General features: G+C 50.9%; 8 protein-coding genes across 8 annotated transcripts; 5 read left to right on the top strand and 3 right to left on the bottom strand.

The window, feature by feature from the left end:
* Window positions 1-224: 224 nt before the first annotated feature.
* On the top strand, window positions 225-1384 carry N7489_001863 (sedoheptulose-7-phosphate:D-glyceraldehyde-3-phosphate transaldolase TAL1; the record flags this gene model as incomplete). Its single annotated transcript, XM_056707618.1, has 4 exons — window positions 225-282; window positions 341-352; window positions 418-701; window positions 764-1384. The coding sequence occupies 4 exons, from the start codon at window positions 225-227 to the stop codon at window positions 1382-1384; spliced, it is 975 nt and encodes a 324-aa protein (XP_056571920.1).
* A 763-nt stretch (window positions 1385-2147) lies between these two features.
* On the top strand, window positions 2148-3171 carry sod1 (superoxide dismutase SOD1; the record flags this gene model as incomplete). Its single annotated transcript, XM_056707617.1, has 5 exons — window positions 2148-2160; window positions 2548-2727; window positions 2788-2939; window positions 2997-3093; window positions 3149-3171. The coding sequence occupies 5 exons, from the start codon at window positions 2148-2150 to the stop codon at window positions 3169-3171; spliced, it is 465 nt and encodes a 154-aa protein (XP_056571919.1).
* Window positions 3172-3537: 366 nt separating this feature from the next.
* N7489_001861 (putative transcription factor (Snd1/p100)) lies at window positions 3538-6386 on the top strand (the record flags this gene model as incomplete). Its single annotated transcript, XM_056707616.1, has 2 exons — window positions 3538-3675; window positions 3861-6386. The coding sequence occupies 2 exons, from the start codon at window positions 3538-3540 to the stop codon at window positions 6384-6386; spliced, it is 2664 nt and encodes an 887-aa protein (XP_056571918.1).
* Window positions 6387-6914: 528 nt separating this feature from the next.
* Window positions 6915-8461, top strand: N7489_001860 (SEC14 family lipid-binding protein; the record flags this gene model as incomplete). Its single annotated transcript, XM_056707615.1, has 4 exons — window positions 6915-7183; window positions 7276-7417; window positions 7483-7857; window positions 7937-8461. 4 exons carry the CDS (start codon window positions 6915-6917, stop codon window positions 8459-8461), a joined length of 1311 nt encoding a protein of 436 aa, XP_056571917.1.
* Window positions 8462-9808: 1347 nt separating this feature from the next.
* N7489_001859 (sterol desaturase family protein) lies at window positions 9809-10849 on the top strand (the record flags this gene model as incomplete). Its single annotated transcript, XM_056707614.1, has 1 exon — window positions 9809-10849. The coding sequence occupies one exon, from the start codon at window positions 9809-9811 to the stop codon at window positions 10847-10849; it is 1041 nt and encodes a 346-aa protein (XP_056571916.1).
* Window positions 10850-11156: 307 nt separating this feature from the next.
* Window positions 11157-14126, bottom strand: N7489_001858 (uncharacterized protein; the record flags this gene model as incomplete). Its single annotated transcript, XM_056707613.1, has 3 exons — window positions 11157-11195; window positions 11252-13517; window positions 13579-14126. 3 exons carry the CDS (start codon window positions 14124-14126, stop codon window positions 11157-11159), a joined length of 2853 nt encoding a protein of 950 aa, XP_056571915.1.
* A 3056-nt stretch (window positions 14127-17182) lies between these two features.
* N7489_001857 (uncharacterized protein) lies at window positions 17183-18489 on the bottom strand (the record flags this gene model as incomplete). The annotated part of the gene is made up of 2 exons (XM_056707612.1): window positions 17183-17205; window positions 17271-18489. The coding sequence occupies 2 exons, from the start codon at window positions 18487-18489 to the stop codon at window positions 17183-17185; spliced, it is 1242 nt and encodes a 413-aa protein (XP_056571914.1).
* A 1181-nt stretch (window positions 18490-19670) lies between these two features.
* On the bottom strand, window positions 19671-20024 carry N7489_001856 (uncharacterized protein; the record flags this gene model as incomplete). Its single annotated transcript, XM_056707611.1, has 3 exons — window positions 19671-19701; window positions 19765-19864; window positions 19925-20024. 3 exons carry the CDS (start codon window positions 20022-20024, stop codon window positions 19671-19673), a joined length of 231 nt encoding a protein of 76 aa, XP_056571913.1.
* Window positions 20025-20313: the final 289 nt, after the last annotated feature.

The raw sequence follows: 20313 nt of genomic DNA, 5'->3' as shown, positions 1-20313 counted from the left end.
GCTTTCTGATTTCATCGGCGTCATTTGCCCCACCATCCCACCTGGGAAACGGGACACTGGCCAGGTACTTCCATTTATTATGGTAATTCCATACTAAATTCAAGTACCTGGCAATTGCTCTGGTTCGGGTCCATGACACCACCCCTCCTTCTTAAACACGTCGTCCGCCACCCTTCTTCTCTCCTCTTCATCCTTTCTCCATCTCACTTTCAATACATAAAAAAATGTCTTCTTCTCTCGAACAGCTTAAGGCTTCCGGCACCACCGTCGTTTGCGACTCTGGTAAGCTATCAATCTCATCTGCTACACATTGAAAAACACGCTAACACTAAACTTCTAGGTGACTTTGCCAGTATGTATTCCAGGTCGACGTGACATTGGTTTTAGCATTGAACGGCCAGCTAACGTGAACCACAGCTATTGGCAAGTACAAGCCCCAGGATGCCACCACCAACCCCTCTTTGATTCTGGCTGCTTCCAAGAAGCCCGAGTATGCCGCTCTCATCGATACTGCCGTTGCCTACGGCAAGCAGAACGGAAAGACCCTCGATGAGCAGGTTGAGGCCACTCTTGACCGTCTCCTCGTTGAGTTCGGAAAGGAGATTCTTAAGATCATTCCCGGCAAGGTCTCCACCGAGGTTGACGCCAAGCTGTCCTTCGATACTCAGGGTTCCGTCAACAAGGCTCTTGAGATCATCAAGGTACGTTTACAAGTTCACCCGGACTGGCTTGTCGACAATCCTAAGCTGACCCTTCCGCCTAGCTTTACGCCGACAACGGTATCTCCAAGGACCGTGTCCTGATCAAGATTGCCTCCACCTACGAGGGCATCAAGGCCGCTCACATCCTCCAGACCCAGCACGGCATCAACTGCAACCTGACCCTTATGTTCTCTCTGGTTCAGGCCATTGCCGCCGCCGAGGCCGGTGCCTACCTCATCTCTCCCTTCGTTGGTCGCATTCTTGACTGGTACAAGGCTGCCCACAAGCGCGACTACACCCCCCAGGAGGACCCCGGTGTCAAGTCCGTCCAGGACATCTACAACTACTACAAGAAGTTCGGCTACAACACCATTGTCATGGGTGCCTCTTTCCGTAACGTCGGCGAGATCACCGAGCTGGCTGGTTGTGACTACCTGACCATCTCCCCCAACCTCCTGGAGGACCTCTTCAACTCCACCGATGCTGTGCCCCAGAAGCTCAACCCCGCTGGTGCCGCCAGCCTCGAGATCAAGAAGCGCGAGTACCTCAACAACGAGGCTGACTTCCGCTTCGACTTCAACGAGGAGGCCATGGGTGTTGAGAAGCTCCGTGAGGGTATCTCCAAGTTCGCTGCCGATGCCGTTACCCTCAAGCAGCTTCTTGCCCAGAAGATCCAGGCTTAGATTGAGTTATGGTCTTTCTTTTAATTGTTTAATTGTAAATTGGCGATCTCCCAAAAACTGGAATCGGTAGATACGAATTGATGAATTTGTCACAAGTGTTATTTTCTCCGGTCTGTAGAAAATTAATATGTAGACATGAGGTAAACTGCGGAATCTGCCCAGGTGCCCAGTGGCCGGGTCGGCTTATTCACACCCCCCGCACTAGTGTTTTCCAGCTGTGGTGTCATTTCATGTCGGGACATTGCGATTGATACACTGCACGGTTTTATATTACCCGAGCTGATGTCAATTGCTGATAGGACGGTTTGGAGCTTTGGATGTCAGACAGCTGTGCAACGGTAATACAAACTACATAATACTGCTCAGCGGAGTAGAGACGATCCAGTACAAGAAGTACATACATACATATAGTGATTGGAGCACATAGCAGCAGTGATGTGGCAATTGTTTACGAGGAAGAGGTATTCAATTGAAAATTGAAGTGTTTCACGAGTTCACGATCTGATTAATAATTATGTCATTCCCCCTCTCGCTGCCCACTTGGGAAGGTGGGGGATGTTTTGTTGTGGTATTAAGTACCAAGTACTGCTGGGCACAGCCATTTCAATACTGGAATACGTGTACCAGGTACCTCTATGATACAAGTGTAGAGTCACGTCAACATCATCCGCCTTATTATCTTCATCCGCCCACTTCCACTCCTCTTCCTTCAAAATACCCATCTTCTTCAATCTTCAATCTAAAATATTTCAAGATAATCAAAATGGTTAAGGCTGGTAAGTAATTTCCATTATTGGTTTTATCTGGGCCATACATAAGACCCTCAGCCTCCAAGTTCCCCACGATCTGTGGCAAGGGGACCTTGGGTGTGAGCAGATTTGAGCACCTTGTGATCCAGATCCCAAATCCGAGCCTATCGGCTTGCATCCTCCCCCCTAGCTCTCCACTGCTGTCTGGACATCTGGCAATGCCCCTGGGACAAAGCAGGGGATCATCGCTGCTCATTTGCTGAAGCCTGGCATTCTTCCTGGGCCAGTGCGGCACCAGCCGTTGCTGAGGCTGAGACGAGACTCCAGAGACCCTGGAGATCCAATAGCCGGCATGCCGGGCAGCCTTCGATAAGCCTTCTAGAACAATTTTTGACCATTTTTCTTTCCTTGCAGTTGCTGTCCTCCGTGGTGACGCTAAGGTCGCCGGTACCGTTACCTTCGAGCAGGCTAACGAGAGTGCCCCCACCACCATCTCCTGGAACATCACCGGCCACGACGCCAACGCTGAGCGTGCTTTCCACGTTCACCAGTTCGGTGACAACACCAACGGCTGCACCTCTGCTGGTCCCCACTGTATGTGATTCATAATGAGCCAAAGATGAAGATGAAGGCTCGAGTGCTGATCGCTTTCAGTCAACCCCTTCGGCAAGACCCACGGTGCTCCCACTGACTCCGAGCGTCACGTTGGTGACCTTGGCAACTTCAAGACCGATGCCGAGGGTAACTCCAACGGCTCCAAGCAGGATGAGCTTATCAAGCTGATTGGTGCCGAGTCCGTTCTGGGCGTGAGTTTATCATTGATGCCCGAATTACCGAAACAGATCGCTAACCTATCTGCTTAGCGCACTCTCGTCGTCCACGCCGGTACTGATGACCTTGGCAAGGGTGGTAACGAGGAGTCCAAGAAGACCGGTAACGCTGGCCCCCGCCCTGCTTGCGGTAAGTTCATGAAGGCGTGGATGTAGTGGAGATGAATGCTAATGAAATGCTATAGGTGTCATCGGTATTGCCGCATAAATGTGCAGCTCTATCCCTTTTTTGAAACCTGGATTTTGATATCTCTGCCGTAATTGGTGGAGGAAAAAAGTACAGGATACTCCGTCTAGGATACATGAATGAATGCCAATTTGACATGAGTATATTTGGAGATCTGTCATCGATTGTATACCTAGGTAGCTTCGATGCTTCGTAGACTTCCGTACAACTAGAAGCTCGGATCGCCTGACCGCTTTCCCCCACAAGTCTAAACACCGGCCACGTTTCCCCTCAGGACATTCCCCTTGCTCTCAACTTCTTTTTCTCTTCCTGGTGTTTATTTATTCTGGTTTTGTCTTCAATCTCATTGCAATTGTGCATGTGGTAGTGGAGACTGTTTCATTCAGTATGCCTTTCGAAGCCCGGGTCAAGTCCGTCCTGTCCGGTGACACGGTCGTGCTGTCGAATATCACCAACCCTTCACAAGAACGTGTCCTGAGTTTGGCTTATGTCTCTGCTCCTAGATTAAGGAGAGAGGGTGACGAGGTAGGTGCATTGTTGAGATTGATTGCCCGTTGATTGCACCATTGGAAGACCAAATTGTTGCTTCCTGTCATCTCCAGTTGGTCTTTCTGGCCCACGAGAGCTACGGACATCAGTCGATAAAACGAGGATGACTGAAGGGAAAGAGAGAAAAAGTGACAAGGCTAATTTAAAGAACGAAATTCTAGGCATACGCCTTCCAATCCCGCGAATTCCTCCGTGAGCTCCTTGTCGGCAAAGTCGTCCAGTTCCACGTTATATACACCATCCCCACTGGTGCCAAGCGTGACTATGGCACCATCAAGCTGCCCGGTTTCGACGCATCATTGCCCGATATCAGTGTGCAGGAGGGCTGGACAAGAGTCCGTGAAGAAGCAGGCAAGCGCGGAGATGAATCCGAGGAGACTGTTGGACTCCTGGAACGCCTCCGCGCATTGGAAGCCCTTGCCCAGGATGAAGGAAAGGGAACCTGGGCCGGCGGCAACGATGGCCAGATCGATACTACCTACGAGTTGACTGGCGCTCGGGATCTGGTCAAGCGTAACTTGGGCCACCAGTTGGAGGGTATTATCGAAAAGGTCCTGAACGGTGACCGTGTTGTGCTGCGTTTGCTTCTCCAGCCACAGGAGCACATTCAGACTGTCATTGCCATTGCTGGTATCCGGGCACCATCTGCTAAGCGCACAACTGCTGAGGGCAAAGAGACCGCGGCCGAGCCATTTGGTGATGAGGCGCAACAGTTTGTTGAGGAACGATTGTTGCAGCGTAAGGTCAAGGTTTCTCTGCTTGGTGTCACGCCGCAGGGACAGATTGTTGCCACCCTGCTTCACCCCAACGGAAATATCTCTCGATTCCTTCTTGAGGCTGGTCTCGCCCGTTGCCAGGATCATCACTCGACGCTTCTGGGCCCGGACATGGCTCTCCTCCGCCAGGCCGAACTTACAGCGAAGGCTGACCGCAAGGGATTGTGGGTTAGCCACACGGGACCCACAACTGCTGGCGCCGCGGCTGTGGACTACGTTGTCACTCGTGTTTTGAATGCGGATACCCTCTTCATCCGCAGCAAGGCTGGACAGGAGAAGAAGATCAGTCTCGCCAGTATCCGCCAGCCAAAGCCTTCCGACCCCAAGCAGGCTCCCTTTGCCGCTGAGGCGAAGGAGTACCTCCGCAAGCGGGTTATCGCCAAGCATGTCATGGTCACTGTGAACGGCAAGAAGCCTGCAAGCGAGGGCTACGAGGAGCGCGAAGTCGCTACTGTTGTGCAGGGCAACACCAACGTTGCTGTGGCTCTTGTGGAGGCTGGTTACTCCTCTGTCATTCGTCACCGTATGGATGATGCTGACCGGTCTCCCGACTACGATGCGCTGCTTGCTGCTGAGGCTGAGGCCCAGAAAGAGGGCCGTGGAATGTGGACTTCCAAGGCTCCCAAGGCGAAGCAGGTCGTAGACTACTCAGAGAGCGTACAGAAGGCCAAGCTGGAGCTTGGTATCTTGCAACGTCAAAAGCGTGTCCCGGCTGTTGTCGACTTTGTCAAGTCTGGCTCTCGCTTCACTGTCCTAGTGCCCCGCGATAACGCCAAATTGACTCTCGTTCTTTCCGGTATCCGTGCCCCTCGCTCTTCCCGCGGACCCAGCGACGCCGGCGAGCCTTTCGGCCAGGAGGCCCACGACCTTGCCAACCGCCGCTGCATGCAGCGCGACGTTGAGATTGACGTTGAGACCATTGACAAGGTTGGCGGGTTCATCGGTAGCCTTTACATCAACAAAGAGAACTTCACGACCGTTCTGCTGGAGGAGGGTCTCGCCACCGTCCATGCATACTCGGCTGAGCAGTCTGGTCACGCCAACGAGTATTTCGCTGCTGAACAACGGGCCAAGGACGCCCGCAAGGGACTGTGGCATGACTGGGACCCCGCCAAGGAGGCTGCTGAGGCTGAGGAAGCCGAGGCCGCCAATGGCGCCGGGACTGGCACTGAGAGCGATGCCGCGCCCGTACAGCGTCGCAAGGACTACCGCGACGTTATGGTTACCTACATTGACCCCGCCTCTGCAAAGCTCAAGCTGCAACAGATCGGCACTGGTACCAACGCGCTCACCGAGCTGATGAGCGCTTTCCGCAAGTTCCACATTAACAAGGCCAATGACACCCCGCTGCCCGGCCCTCCCAAGGCCGGCGACTGGGTTGCCGCCCAATTCACCGAAGACGGTGATTGGTACCGCGCCAAGGTGCGCCGCAACGACCGCGAGAAGGAGCAGGCTGAGGTGGTCTACGTCGACTTCGGTAACTCCGAGACTCTGCCATGGGCATCACTCCGCCCTCTCACCCAACCCCAATTCTCCGGTCAGACCCTCCGTCCCCAGGCCGTTGACGCGGTCCTCTCTCTCCTGCAGTTCCCCACCTCCGAGGATTACCTCGAGGACGCCGTCGGCTTCGTTGGCGACCAGACCTTCGACCGCCAACTCGTCGCAAACGTTGACCACGTCGACCAGGACGGCACCCTGCACGTCACTTTACTCGACCCCTCTGCTTCCAAGAGCTTGGATAACAGCATTAACGCTGACATCATTCACGAGGGTCTGGCCATGGTACCCCGCAAGCTGAAGGCATGGGAGCGCGCCTCCGTCGATACCCTCTCCAACCTGCGCGCGCTCGAGGACGAGGCTAAGGCTGAGCGCCGCGGTATGTGGGAGTATGGTGATCTGACCGAGGACTAACTTGTATTTAAATTTTGCGCTGTATAAGGGCGATCTGTACAGATATGGTTGGGATTGGCCCTATGATTAGCATTTGGCTGTGCCGTGTACACTGAGATATGGTGCTTTTGTTTAATTGAGACCGGAATTTTATTGCATTTCTGTGTTTCATGCTATCTTCCAAAACACTAGCGGGTCTAGTTTTCAGGGTCTATTACCGGCTGGCTACCTTGTTTGACTTTGGAATCCTGCCGATTAGCTTGGTGAATCGATGGGTCTGCGATGTATGTTGTATTTCGCAGATGAAAGATGTTTTGACCCAGGACAGTCAATATTCTCAAATAGAGCTAAATCCCAGCCAAAATGTGAGATGGAGAGGAATTCGCGATATATCACAAAATATAGTCAACCCCAGAAAGCCCCCGACCTCGGGACAAAACACCGTCAGTTTTATTTCACCGCCTCTTTCCCTCCGCCACCTCCGAGATCTGCTTTAGAAGGTCGATCTCTCCTTCAAAATAGTAAAACATAAGAGATAGAAGGATCATCATGTTTTGGGGCAACAAGACTCCGCAGGACTCCGAACAGGACCTGGCGCGCACCGATTCAGCGTCAAAGAACGATCCCGTCGCTTCCGCCTCACAAGCTTCGGGCACCGCATGGCTCGCCGGACACTTGCACCACCTTACTCCGGAGCAGGAGGAGAAGCTACAGGAGTTCAAGAAATTGTGCGCCGAGCGGAAATATTACACTCCTGCTGTGGAACAAGCAGATGGCGTCGAGGCGAAGCCCGCCAGCCAGGATGATGCGACTTTATTGTATGTGGCGCATCCACGCTAGACCCCGACACAGCTAGAAACGGACGCATTGAATAAGATGATCGAGTGCTGATGCTGATTTCTTTGTGCAGGCGATTCCTCCGAGCTCGCAGATTTGACGTCGAGGGCGCGTGGGCTCAATTCAAGGACACCGAAGACTGGCGCAAAGACAACGCCATCGAGAAGCTATATGAGAATATCAGCGTCGACTCATACGAGGCCGCCCGACGGATGGTGCGTTTTATAAAATATATTGCGAACGAAAACAGATCCCGTGCTCACGTCTACCGTCTCTACAGTATCCCCAATGGACAGGCCGTCGCGATCGCCGCGGAATTCCTATCTACGTCTTCCAGATCCGCCACTTGGATAACAAGGCTGTCGCCGCTTACAACTCCACCATGACTACCGGTACACCCGAAACCCACAAATCATCCACAGTCCCTGCGCGCTTGTTGAACCTGTTCGCTTTGTATGAGAGCCTCCTCCGATTCGTGATGCCGCTCGCCTCCGCGCTGCCACGTCCGAACCCGGAGACGCCTATTGTCACATCGACCAATATCGTGGATGTCAGCGGTGTTGGCCTGAAGCAGTTCTGGAACCTGAAGAGTCATATGCAGGATGCCAGTGTTTTGGCCACGGCGCATTACCCGGAGACGTTGGATCGAATCTTTGTATGTTGTTCCCCCTATCTAATCCGTCCGGAAATGTATTACTGTTGAAGATGAGATCCTGGAACTAACTCACTGTTAGATTATCGGAGCGCCCTCATTCTTCCCCACCGTCTGGGGCTGGATCAAGCGCTGGTTCGACCCAGGCACCACCTCGAAGATCTTCATTCTCTCCGCCGCAGAGGTCGAGCCCACTCTCACCTCCTTCATGGAACCATCCAGCATTCCCAAGCAATACGGCGGCGAGCTGGACTGGGCTTGGGGCGATATGCCCAACTTGGACGAGCCCAGCCGCGAACTGCTCCGCGGAATCGAGCAGCCACTCGCCGAAGGACAAACACGAAAGAACATCCTCAAGGGCCCTATTTTGTTCAACGGCGATCACCTCCAGGTGCTGGGCACTGTGGATGGAACTAATCGGAGGGAAATCGTTCCCATCCCGAAGACACAGGCTTCGGTTGAGTCAGAGGCTAACACCCCTGGCTCTGCGGAGAGAGCGGCCTCTAGCAGCGAGGAGACTAAAGTAGACGATGACGAGAAGATGATTGACAACGTGGCGGTCAAGGTTAATCAGTTATGTGTGGATGGGAGTCATGTTGCCGTATAGAGCACATAGAAAGGCAACAGGGATAATCGTGTTGGGGTTTTGTGTTTGGACATACCATTACTTGATGTCACATAGCACAAGATAGCGCAGATCTCAATACCGAGGCATATTTTTCTTCTATCCTTTTTTTGTTCTTGGGTATCTGTCTGCCTGGTTATACTTTGAAGTGGGAAATTTCATGTGCTTTCACACGCATCTATAGGGGTATGTGTTTTTGATGTCATCTTCCCAGCATTTCTACTAGGCAAGGTCATATGCTTTCTCGTTTGTGAGTGTGCTCTGGCTTGTTTATATGAATTGACTCATCTTCAAACAGTTCATGGGCCTGGAGACACGCTTGTTTGATCATCTATCCGTATCAGACAACTGACCATTAAATCGATATATAATCAACAGCGATAGTCGGTTAGTGACTGAGTTTCTTGTACTAGATTATTTATTGACTTCCAAGGTTAGGATGAGATTTTAAGGGACATTGTATTGCAATACTACCCTGCCTTTCTATGCCTTCCCCTTCCTCGGTGCTATGAACTACGACTATCGAAATGATTAGCCATAAGATGCAGAACAACGTGAAAGCTCAATCTCGTAGAATATCTTTTCTATATAATCTATAAAATGCACCAGAATACTGAATGCAAATGTGTAGAACGATCAGATATATAACCCTTGACCTTTGATTGCGTCTAGGTCTATACCGTAGCCGAGCCCCTCAGAAGATCTACAAGAGAAATTAAAAATAGATCGTCCCTAAGCATCAGATAATCAGATAATGAATCATACGGAAAATCATGAAACATCAAGAAACCTCGTTCGGATGTCCGTTGGCCAATTTGGCCAATTAGGAATAAGGGCTTCGATTGGCCACATGATTCGGAAAGTCCATGCAGATGCAGATGCAGGCCAACGTCTGCACATCACATCTATACGGCCAAATACGTTGGACATCTAGAATCATGTCCTGATTAACTAAAGGAAACAGAATTTTCTCGTGAATGCCCCTGTACCATGATATCACCCCCGAATGAGCCCGAACACGAACATGAGGCAACCATGTTGAGCCCAAGCGCTAGTTAACACACTAAAACAGCCCTGTTGTTGGGAAAGATTCCAAGATGAGATATGATCGACGTCATGTTCCAATCCAGTCAAACGCCCGAGGCTCATTTTTGCGGGGTGCGTGAAAGAAGTGGGCTTCTTCACATGTGCCGAATGTCGCCAACGGCCGAACGACGGGGGAGGGATCGACAATAAGCCCAAGCACTTAAAACCCACTAACCCACCATCAGGTACGGGAGTGGGTTAAAGTGTACATTTTGACACCATTGTACTGTTTACAAACCAGCCATGAGTGGTAATCCAAAGGACTCCATGAAGTCCACCTGGCGGCAGCAAGCCCGCTCAGAGTGGACTCTCTTCCACTGGTTCTACGAACTACTAGGAATCCACCCAGAACACCTCGACAAGAACATCCCCGTCCATCTAAAGGAAGACGCCGTGCCCTATGTGCCAGACTGGTCCATGCATCGGTGGGTGCTCACGCACGCCGCCATCCCCCTCCTACTACACCACGCCTACGTCGAGTTCACCGGCCACAACCTCAGCGCCTGGGCCGCCTTCTTCCTATACGGACTGGCCTTCAAAGCCATCGCCATCCACGAACTCCACGTCCTCCGACGACTGGGCCACCAGCACGGTTTCCTAGACGGGGACAAGCACGCCCGCGATGGCGTCCCAGACGTCGGCGTCGCAAAGGTCGTCCGCTCGCTCGTATCGACATCGACCTTTCGACCAATGTTCACTGTCTTCTTCGCCTACCACGCCACGCACGCCCCCTCGACTATGAACTTCGCCTGGCTGCCCCTCGAAATAGGGCTGTACGGGATCATCCTCGACTTCTGGTTCTACTGGTACCACCGGGTCATGCACGATGTCGGCGCGTTGTGGAAATACCATCGCACCCACCACCTCACTAAGCACCCCAACCCGCTGTTGACGCTGTATGCGGACACTGAGCAGGAGTTCTTCGATATCCTTGGTATCCCGCTTATGGCTTATTTCAGTATGCGGTTTATGGGCATGCCGATGGGGTTCTATGAGTGGTGGGTTTGTCATCAGTATGTTGTGTTTGCGGAGTTGGCGGGTCATAGTGGGTTGCGGGTGCATGCTACGCCGCCGTCGACGTTGAGCTTTGCTTTGCGTTGGTTTGATGCGGAGCTTGTTATTGAGGATCATGATTTGCATCATCGTAAGGGTTGGAGGAAGAGTTATAACTATGGGAAGCAGACGAGGCTTTGGGATCGGATCTTTGGCACTTGCACTGATCGTATTGAGTCTGTTGAGCACAATGTTGATTATGCTAACTCGTCACCTATGCCGTTGTATTGAGTGACACGATCTCGCGGGTTTGGCTGATGATTTGATCTCCTTTTGGCGTCGAAAATAGTACCTATAAGGTCTGTGCGGTTAGGTGTTCTTGTTCTTGTTTTGCTATACTCTTTGCTATGTTAGATCCTTTAGATATTATGTATATAAATGGAATGTTCCCCATGACCAATGACTTTCTATATATTAGACCGCAGTCTCTTGAGCAGAGCAGGTTGGCTTCAGATGCTACGTGTGTAGAATTTGACAAGCAATGTATGTATTACAGTCTAAAGCACAAAATGATATCTGGTATATGAGGCTAGACGGCTTAGGCCCTCCACAGGGCATTAACTTGCTTTCTCCGAACCTGTGCAGAAAGATAATTAGCAAATGGACCTGGAGATATTTAGATGGAAAACTTACCATCGGAGCTAAAACGGCGACACCCGCTCCGAGTGCCACCACAGTGAGGACGAGTTGCAGCTTGGAGAAACTCTTGCCGAGGATATCAAATGCCTGGCTGGGCGTGGCTCGTGTACCGTAAATATCGCTCCCATAAGCGAAAATAAGACTGGTACTTTCCAAAAGGGTAGGGCGGGAGAGCACGGCCTTGATGCCGGCGACATCACGCGTGTGGGAGAGGTACCACTTGCCATCGAAGTCGAGGTAGGGCGCGTAGCGGAACAGGCCTTCTTCGGCCTCAGCCGTAGTGGGGTCACGGTCGACAGGGCGGCGGGGATCAAGGACGGGGCGAGGGATGCCGACGATGGAGTTGGAGGAGGGGAGAGTGCAGAGAAGCTGTCGGGTGGTGATGCCCTGGCGCGTTTGAGTGACGGCCATGTGGGAGATCGACTCTGGGATCATGAAAGCCTGGGAGATGACGTGGGGCAACGGGAGGGCGGCCGTGCTGGAGTAGTTGGTGGCGGAGTCAAGGACGCCACGGTCGTTGGGGAAAGGGGATTCGTAGAGCTCCGAGATGACCAGTTGGTAGCCCTTGGCGGAGGACTCGCTGCCGTCGACATCGCCCCAGAATGAGTAGGCGAACCAATTCTCGGACATCACGGATGCGATGGGCTGCGTGGAGTCCACGCCCGCTTGGGTGGTTGCATGAAGGACCTTGCCTGAGACGCCGTCCAACAAGTAGAAACTGGCGGTATGAGTCTGCTCGTTCACTGCCGTCACCAGGGCGAGGTTGGGGTTGAGGTACTTGTAAAGGACCGAGCGGTTTCCAAGGACCTTGCCAATAGATGCAACAGGATCATGCGCAGGGCGAGCCGTTGCGTCGACAACCTTCTCTCCTGAGGGCGGAACAAACTCCCACACAGGAGTCTTGTTATCCTTGGCAAACCAGCCGAGGACTCGGCCATCAACGCTGGTGGTTACTAAGAACCCATCTTCGTTGGCAAATGCAGTGACCGGAGTACCATCTTCACGGACACCGACGGTGGCCAGCGAACTTCCATCCTGCACCTCGAAGACAGCAATCGAGTGGAGTTTGCTGCTAGATGGTTCGATGCGTGAAACGATCTCCCCGGTGGACACATCCACAGTCACAGAGCTTCCATCGTCGGAGTAGATGGTCGCAACTCCTGGCGAAGCCAAAATAGCCTTCACATTCCACTGGGATGTCTCCACTGCCTGGAGGCCCCAGGAAACGGCGCCGTGCTTACCAGTGTCCAAGGCATACACACGGCCGTTCTTGGTGGCAACAATAACAGATCTGGCAACTCCAAAGCTGTCCAGGTTGGAGACTTCGTCAGTCAAGATACTGCTCAGAATGCGCTTAGGAAGATCCTTCAGCCAGTCGGGTAGATGCTCCAAGTCCCGAACATGACGCTTCACCCGGTGTAGGTACGCGCCATATAGAGTCTCGTGGCCCTCGACTTCCAGCTCATGAGCTAGATCCTCTTGGGCATCAGTTTCCGCCCAGGTGGCAGCGACAGCATCAATGAGACCCTCATGCCGAGTCCACTCGATCTGGCCATTTCGGATAAGTTGCCAATCTCCGTGCTTCCGGAAGAGCGCTGACCTAACAGCCACAGATTTTCCTTTGGCAACGACCTCGGATACTGAGTGAAGGGCAATGTCAGAAGAAGGCTTCTGTAGATCCCATCGTCCCAGAATTCCATGAGAGGCGGACGATACAACAACGGCTTCCAAGTCCGTGATCCGGGTGAAATAGACATTAGCGTCAATGACACTGGCTGCGACCGCCGACTGGCCAGGCAGATAGGGCAGCTGATAGGCCTTGGCGACCTTGGCAGACATCAAGTCCACATGGAAAACCTCAGCCCAGGCTCCGGTCACAGTTTCAAAGTGGACCAAGAAATGAGGCAGAGCGTTAAGCTTGCGGGGAGCGTGGACTGTGATCTGTCGAATTTCGGAGCCGGAGGTATTGTCAATGGTGATAGAGTTGATCTCCTTGGTACCGATAACATTGACCTTCAGGGACTTTTGCGATTTGTCGGTCCAGACGATGATAGGCGAGGCGGAATTAGCGCCCACATAGAGGACGGACTCCGGGGTAGCCACATCAGCCTCAGTGTTCAGAATCTGTTGACGGGTCTGTTGTCCAGTCAATGGATCCAAAACAGTGACCTTGATCTTGAAGCCCTTCAACATAGCCGACTGGAGAGAAATATAGAAGACCTCTGTGGAAGAGGACGACACCTGGAACGGAACGTCGCCGCTAACAGGATAATTCATTAGCTTAGGACTTGTTTAAAAAAAAGGCCAAAGACAAAACCAACCTTGTATCCTTGAATTCCCATACAGTCTTTCCAGTGTTTCCATTCAGCCGTCTTACAATTCCGGCACCCTCGCTAGCAACCACAGCAACTGTATCTCTCACTCCGGATGTCGCGGTAGCATCCTCGAGCTCCAACAGCTCGAGATCGCCAACAACACCCTCAGAGACACGATTTTCCCACCCAACCTTGCCATCCTGTGCACTCCAAGACGCGATGTAGTTACCTACTGCACCTACAATGGCATCGTTTCCATCTAATCCGCGCAAAAGACCCGCCCCATACGCGGGAGAGTTCACCGACCGCGAGATGTTCTGCCGCCATACGAGCCCGCCGTCGCGGGGGTTCACGGCACCTAGGAGCAGCTTGTCGGATAGAGTATAGAGAAGGGAGGCATTTGAAGCTGGGGATGGCTTGAGAAAGAAGGTCGAGTCGGGGGATGGGGTGCCGAGGAGAGCGTGGTGGAAGTCGATGTGATTGACCTCATCAGGGTAGATGGCCGCCGCGGGTGATAGGCACGCAGCGAAAAAGAGCGCCGCCTGGAGCCGCATTTTGACGAATGACTCTTATTGAAGCATTGAAGAGGGGAGGTGGGAGGGATGTAGAATGGATGTTGTCAATACAAACTTGGCGGAGTCCGGGCGGTGATAACCCCCCAGATCCCAGGTCCCCATAAATTCCTTCTACATCCATCGACGTCCACTCTTTTGGCCTTGATGGTATCATTAGTATTATTACTTCGTATAAAATTCCCGCACAATTCCCGCACCCTAGACTTTATATCTACCTTTGCCCTGTGGCACTTGCCTACCTCTAACTTAGGCTGGACACTAGACAGATCTAACAAGGAAACTCGATCCAGATTAGCACAGCTCTGCAGCCCAAAGACATATATAAAAGACATCTGAGAAGACATTGTAAAAAAAGGCCTTGAATATAACGCCCATTAATATCATCTATCTCGATCTCGAGCTACTCTCAAGCTAAATGTTATGCCGTCGTGAATAGAAACAGAAGGCTCATAAGCCGGTTATTCTTGTATTTGTGGGAAATTGCTCGATTCACTACTGTAGATCCTATAGTGTAGAGACCTTATAGAGTACATGTAGTGATTGTGAGTCAACCAGGTTTAGCTTAGAAACAATCAACAACCAAGATCTAGAGTGTTCGACTTTAGAAACCAAAGTAATTGCATTCAAAAACATCCAGATCTTGACCAGACTCGAATTCCCTCACATAGCTCCCCCACTATATCAGCCAATTTCTAGTGAAACTAGAGCCCTTAATTACATAGATTGAAGCTAGCTAGGAACGGGATTTGCCAGTCCCTATTGCTAGACTAGTGAGTTTGCAATACTGTAGGCATCACTATTAGAATGACACAAGAACCTGAACAGGCGACTAGCTCGACTTACATCAAAATCCGCCGAAAGGGCTAGTATCTCGTTATCCGTTGAAATTCGCACGAGACTGCAGGAGCCATTAAATCCAACAAAGGGCTTGCCAATCCAATCGTTCGCACTGAAAAGCGGAAGTATTGCGCGAACACCTCCTTTTTCAATAATCAGCTGGAATCCCCTAAGCGGCCTCTCTTGGAGATCAATCATTATTTGATTTCCTGGAAGGCGATAGCCAAGGACAGTATTCGGCGTATCACTAGGATAAATAAGCTCCAAGCCGGCGATAAAGGTTTCTCCTAAGTCTGCGTCTGAACGTAAGTCCGGAAGAAGAGAGATGGCGAGTCCCACAACAGCGCTAGAGAAGGGGACTGATTGAGTCAATGGTGAATGCTTGCCATAACATCTTTGACACTTGTGATTAATCGACCTCCTGGTATTCCTGCCACAATTCATCCCGCTAGCAGCTTTTTGCCACTCTATGTCAACACGAGAGAGCAGAAGATTCTGTCCTCTGGTCATGATACAAGCATTCCTCAGCCATCGGTTTTGCCGCCAATGCTGTCTTCTAGCGCAGAGCTCAGTGTTTGGTTTAAGAAATTTGTGAGTACAGCGATAAATCAGTCGCCAGTCTTCTGCGCACTGAATACCTTCAGTGAGAAAGGCAAGATAACCTCTATCGCCATGGATGAAAAACCTTGTTTTCCAGAATGTTTGTTCTTCGAATATATCTGCCATAGCCCTTGAACAGAGTCGTAGATTGAGGAAGTCCACAGTTGGCAGGTAAGCTGCAATTTCCAATCTTATTTCGAGCGGGATCCGTTCAAAGTAATGTGAATTAATAGAACTTCCACGTATACCATATGGTCCCTTCGTTTCTGGCAAGGCCCGAGCAGCTATATGGAAACCCACGCACCGGAAGCATTGAGCGAAGGTCGGCGGTTTGGATGCAAAGTCTGTGATAGGCCAACATTAGCAAATGTTACATATTCTTACTGTAGGAATACAAATAACGAAACGGACTCACCCATGGTGGTGACAGAGCGCATATCCTCATGGCATTGCAAGGACCTTGCCCTTAGGGTTTCGAACAACTTTTCCAGGCTCAATTCACCACTTTTGAACAGCTTCGAAAGAAGCGGCCAACAACAATGATGAATCAGAAATCCATTGGGTGGATGTGGCTGTCCTTTGGTGGAGCTCTTTAGTAATTTGGCAACCTCGTGCCATCTTCCTTCGTATTCGTGGCCCCCACATCCAGAGATGTCCGTCAGCTCAACGCCTGATGCAGTCAAACGAACTAAGCACTATTAGCACTTCCAATGAACAGGAAATTCACAGAAAGCTGGCGCACTTAGAAAGCAAGGGGTCGATGAGATCGGTAGGCCGCATGATACACAAGGGCGACGGAAGATCCTATCCTGGGTTGAGGGCATTTTAGGTGTCTTGAGGTCTGACTTCCTCGTCTTTAAGTTATTTTCCGGACACTGTGCGAACCCTTCAATCGAAATCTTTTCGGTTGTTTGTCGCTTAACTTAGTCTCGCTATCATGATTGCATCACCATACAGAGAATAGCTAGTATATGGCATAGGTAGTTTCCGCATACACCACCTTATTGTAGAGCAAGGAGATTTAGCTCCATTGTAATAACAACAGACCACAATTTACATAAGAGAACTTCCCCTTACTCTCTAGAGAATTGAGATCTGGTCGGGGAATGAATCGGTGGCGGTACCCAGCGTGGAGCTTGGATGCTTTATAGGATAAGGTCTGCCCACGGGTTAGAGAGGCTTAACTAGTTTTGCTTTTTATATTTCCGCTCGCTTTGGCTGCATAATACTACCCAAGCACACCCATTATATCTCCGTCAAATTGAAAGCTTAACAATCTTATGGATTAGCCATAAGGCTATACCGTGTAAGTAAGTAGTAGAATAAATATATAGTCCTCCTCGACTTAAGCTGGCTACGGCCCCTACTTTTAGCATAATGTACCCTTCGAAGTAGACCAGCCTATCATAAGACTGAACCTGTTATCTCCACGAAAAATAACCAGACAATATCTAGCTCTAGCAGTAGATATTCTTGATCCACGAAACGTAATAGATAAATCATATATTGTGCCTTAGTATGTGCTAGTTTCCGAACAATACATCCCAGCAAAATCGCTCATTTCTACTGGATGCCTTATCTGACAGTGGAGACCGACTTTAGTTGCGGTTGTTGAGGAATCCTAAAATCACACGTAGGTTAGCATATAATTCTCAACGCCTTCCAGCAAAAACAAGAATCACGAACCTTCAGCCTTGTTCAGCAGCTTGCTACCAAGGCTGTCGCTGGAGGTGTCATTGTTACCGCCATAGCTATCCTGGTCGCGACCAGAGCTAGACTTGTTGCCATAGCTGGAGGAATCGTTGTCACCGTAGCTGGACTTGTTGCCGTAGCTAGAGGAGTTGGTGTTGCTGCTGCTATAGCTGTCCGAGCCCCGACCAGAGCTGGACTTGTTGCCGTAGCTAGAGGAGTCATTGTCGCCGTAGCTGGACGAGTTCTTGTTGCTACCGTAGCTGTCTTCGTCACGTCCAGAGCTGGACTTATTGCCGTAGCTGGAAGATTGGTTGTTGCTGCCGTAGCTATCCTGGTCACGACCAGAGCTAGACCTTCCATAGCTGGAGGAATCGTTGTCACCGTAGCTGGACTTGTTGCCGTAGCTAGAAGAGTCGTTGTCGCCGTAGCTGTCCTTCTTAGATCCATAGCTGGAGGAGTTGTTGTTGCTGCTGCCATAGCTGTCTTGATCACGACCGGAGCTAGACTTGTTGCCGTAGCTGGAAGAGTCGTTGTCGCCGTAGCTGTCCTTCTTGGATCCATAGCTGGAGGAGTTGTTGTTGCTGCTGCCATAGCTGTCTTGGTCACGACCGGAGCTAGACTTGTTGCCGTAGCTAGAAGAGTCGTTGTCGCCGTAGCTGTCCTTCTTGGATCCATAGCTGGAGGAGTTGTTGTTGCTGCTGCCATAGCTGTCTTGGTCACGACCGGAGCTAGACTTGTTGCCGTAGCTAGAAGAGTCGTTGTCGCCGTAGCTGTCCTTCTTGGATCCATAGCTGGAGGAGTTGTTGTTGCTGCTGCCGTAGCTGTCCGAGTCACGACCGGAGCTAGACTTGTTTCCACTACCATAGCTGGAAGAGTTGTTGTTGCTGCCGTAGCTGTCTTGGTCGCGACCAGAGCTAGTCTTGTTGCCGTAGCTAGAGGAGTCGTTGTCGCCGTAGCTAGAGGAGTCGTTGTCACCGTAGCTAGAGGAGTTGTTGTCACTGCTGCCGTAGTTGTTCGAGTCACGACCGGAGCTGGACTTGTTTCCATAGCTAGAGTCGTTGCCACCGTAGCTGGAAGAGTTGTTGTTGCTGCCGTAGCTGTCTTGGTCACGACCAGAGCTGGGCCGGTTGCCGTAGCTGGAGGAGTCGTTGTTACCGTAGCCGGAGCTCTGGTTGCCACTGCCGTAGCTGTCGGACTCGTTGCGATAAGACATTTTGGTGGGAGGTTTAGTTTGTGGTTGGGGTGAGAAGTTGAATTGATCTCGGAGGGAAGAGGATATAGAATGATGATTTAGAAGGTACACTGTTTATTCCAACAGAAGGCGAACGCTTTATTTATCTCTCACCAGGAACGGGACCAGAATCGAATAGAAGAGAATCGCCGTTCTAAGCCCCTCAATGACAACATGCGGGCAATCAGGGCGAGCAGGGGCCAATGATCGTGGCACGGCGCAGCTAGCATGTGCAGAGCTCACTAGTTGCGTGCTTATTTGGTATTGATTGCTCGAACCTTGTGAGCCACTTTTCAGCTTGTGTTGCCTAATCCAGGATTGACCCCATAGTTGACCCATATTTGACCCCGATGTTGTGATATCATCCAGTCTACGAATAGGGGGGTCACGCCATAGAGAAAGCCACACCGGACTCTGATTTGCCGGTCGAATTATATAGTTATTTTTTGGAGCCGGACTTAGCCGGAGTGCTGGGAGAGTTCATTCCCCCTCATTATTTGGCTATATCATGTGTACTATTATACAGCCAAAGTCATATTGCAGGATTTGATAATATGTAGGATGTTTCTATTCCGTAAACACAGGTGCAAAGTAGCCCTGGTAGCCCTGGAGGTCCTTCCAAGGTTACCTAGGTATTTCTTTTTTTCGGGCAAGGCGATAATATAATGAGATGGGCCAATCATAATGCAGGATCTGGCAATTCCGGGTCCACTTAGGCAAGATCTACCGAGATCCGCACTATTGATTTCTATGGTAACATGGCGAATTTGTCTCCGAGCTCCGCCCGTATCTATGGTTTGTTTTTGACAGTCCATGGTTCAAATGAAGATCCCTTCTCAATCAAGCTGACCAGGTGGCTGAATATGTGGCTTTGCGAGGTGGCTGTGCGCGCAGAAACCTTCCTTGGCACCTACCCCTCTTCGATGTCCTCCGTACACCTTGTTAGACAGCCGGACGCGTTGACAGTGACTCCGTACTGAATCTTGCCATTTTATGAAGTGGGTTCAGTAATTAAGTCGCTACACATAACTTGTGTCAAACAAGGTATAGACGAGTTTAATTAGGTCGGCCTGTCTATGTTGTATCCTATCTGCGTAGTCTGTCTGGGTATTCATTCACTCATTCCCCCCAAATATCATTGTTGCTCGCATCCAAGGATTCGCTTAGTTGGAGACCTTGTCACTGACGGGCTTGCTGTATTGTAGAACAAAATGTTAGCAGTTATACAAGCCCAAGGAATTTCGGGTTGTCACTTACCCAGTAGCCTTCTCGTAGGCCTCGCGGGCACCGTCGGTGATCTTCTCCTGCATGTTGCGGTCGATGTTGTAGCCAGACTTCTTGACACCCGCGGCGAAGGCTGAGATAAAGGCTTGTCAGTCAAAAATCCACGTTGCGGAAAGTACAATAAAGCACTCACCCTTGTCGACGTAGTCGTCATTCTGCTGGGCGCTGCTGTCGGTGGGCTTCTCCTCCTTCTTGCCGGTAGCGCTGGAAACAGCCTTCTTGACGAAATCCATGGTGATGATGATTGTTCAAATTATTTGCGAACTTGACAGAACTGGGTAGAGAGGGGAGGAAAAAGGAAAATAAGTTTATGTCGGGGAATCCATCTGAGTAGGCAAAAGCTGCCCCGCTTCTGCCAAGATTACCTTTCGAGTGGCGATTCGCCGCGGAACTACCCCGATAGTACGGAGTACATCATGGTGTGTTGGGCTAGCCTCGATGATAACTAACGAACCCCAATATTCCGTGCTTTTCAAATAATTTCATGTCGAAAGTAATAATCATAACTTATTTTCAGATACA

The sequence above is a fragment of the Penicillium chrysogenum genome, assembly GCF_028827035.1.
Source record: "Penicillium chrysogenum strain IBT 35668 chromosome Unknown utg000001l_segment0_segment0, whole genome shotgun sequence".
In the NCBI taxonomy this organism is placed as follows: Eukaryota; Fungi; Ascomycota; class Eurotiomycetes; order Eurotiales; family Aspergillaceae; genus Penicillium; species Penicillium chrysogenum.
Note: the sequence above shows the minus strand (reverse complement) of the source record. Positions and strands in the feature narration are given on the sequence as shown.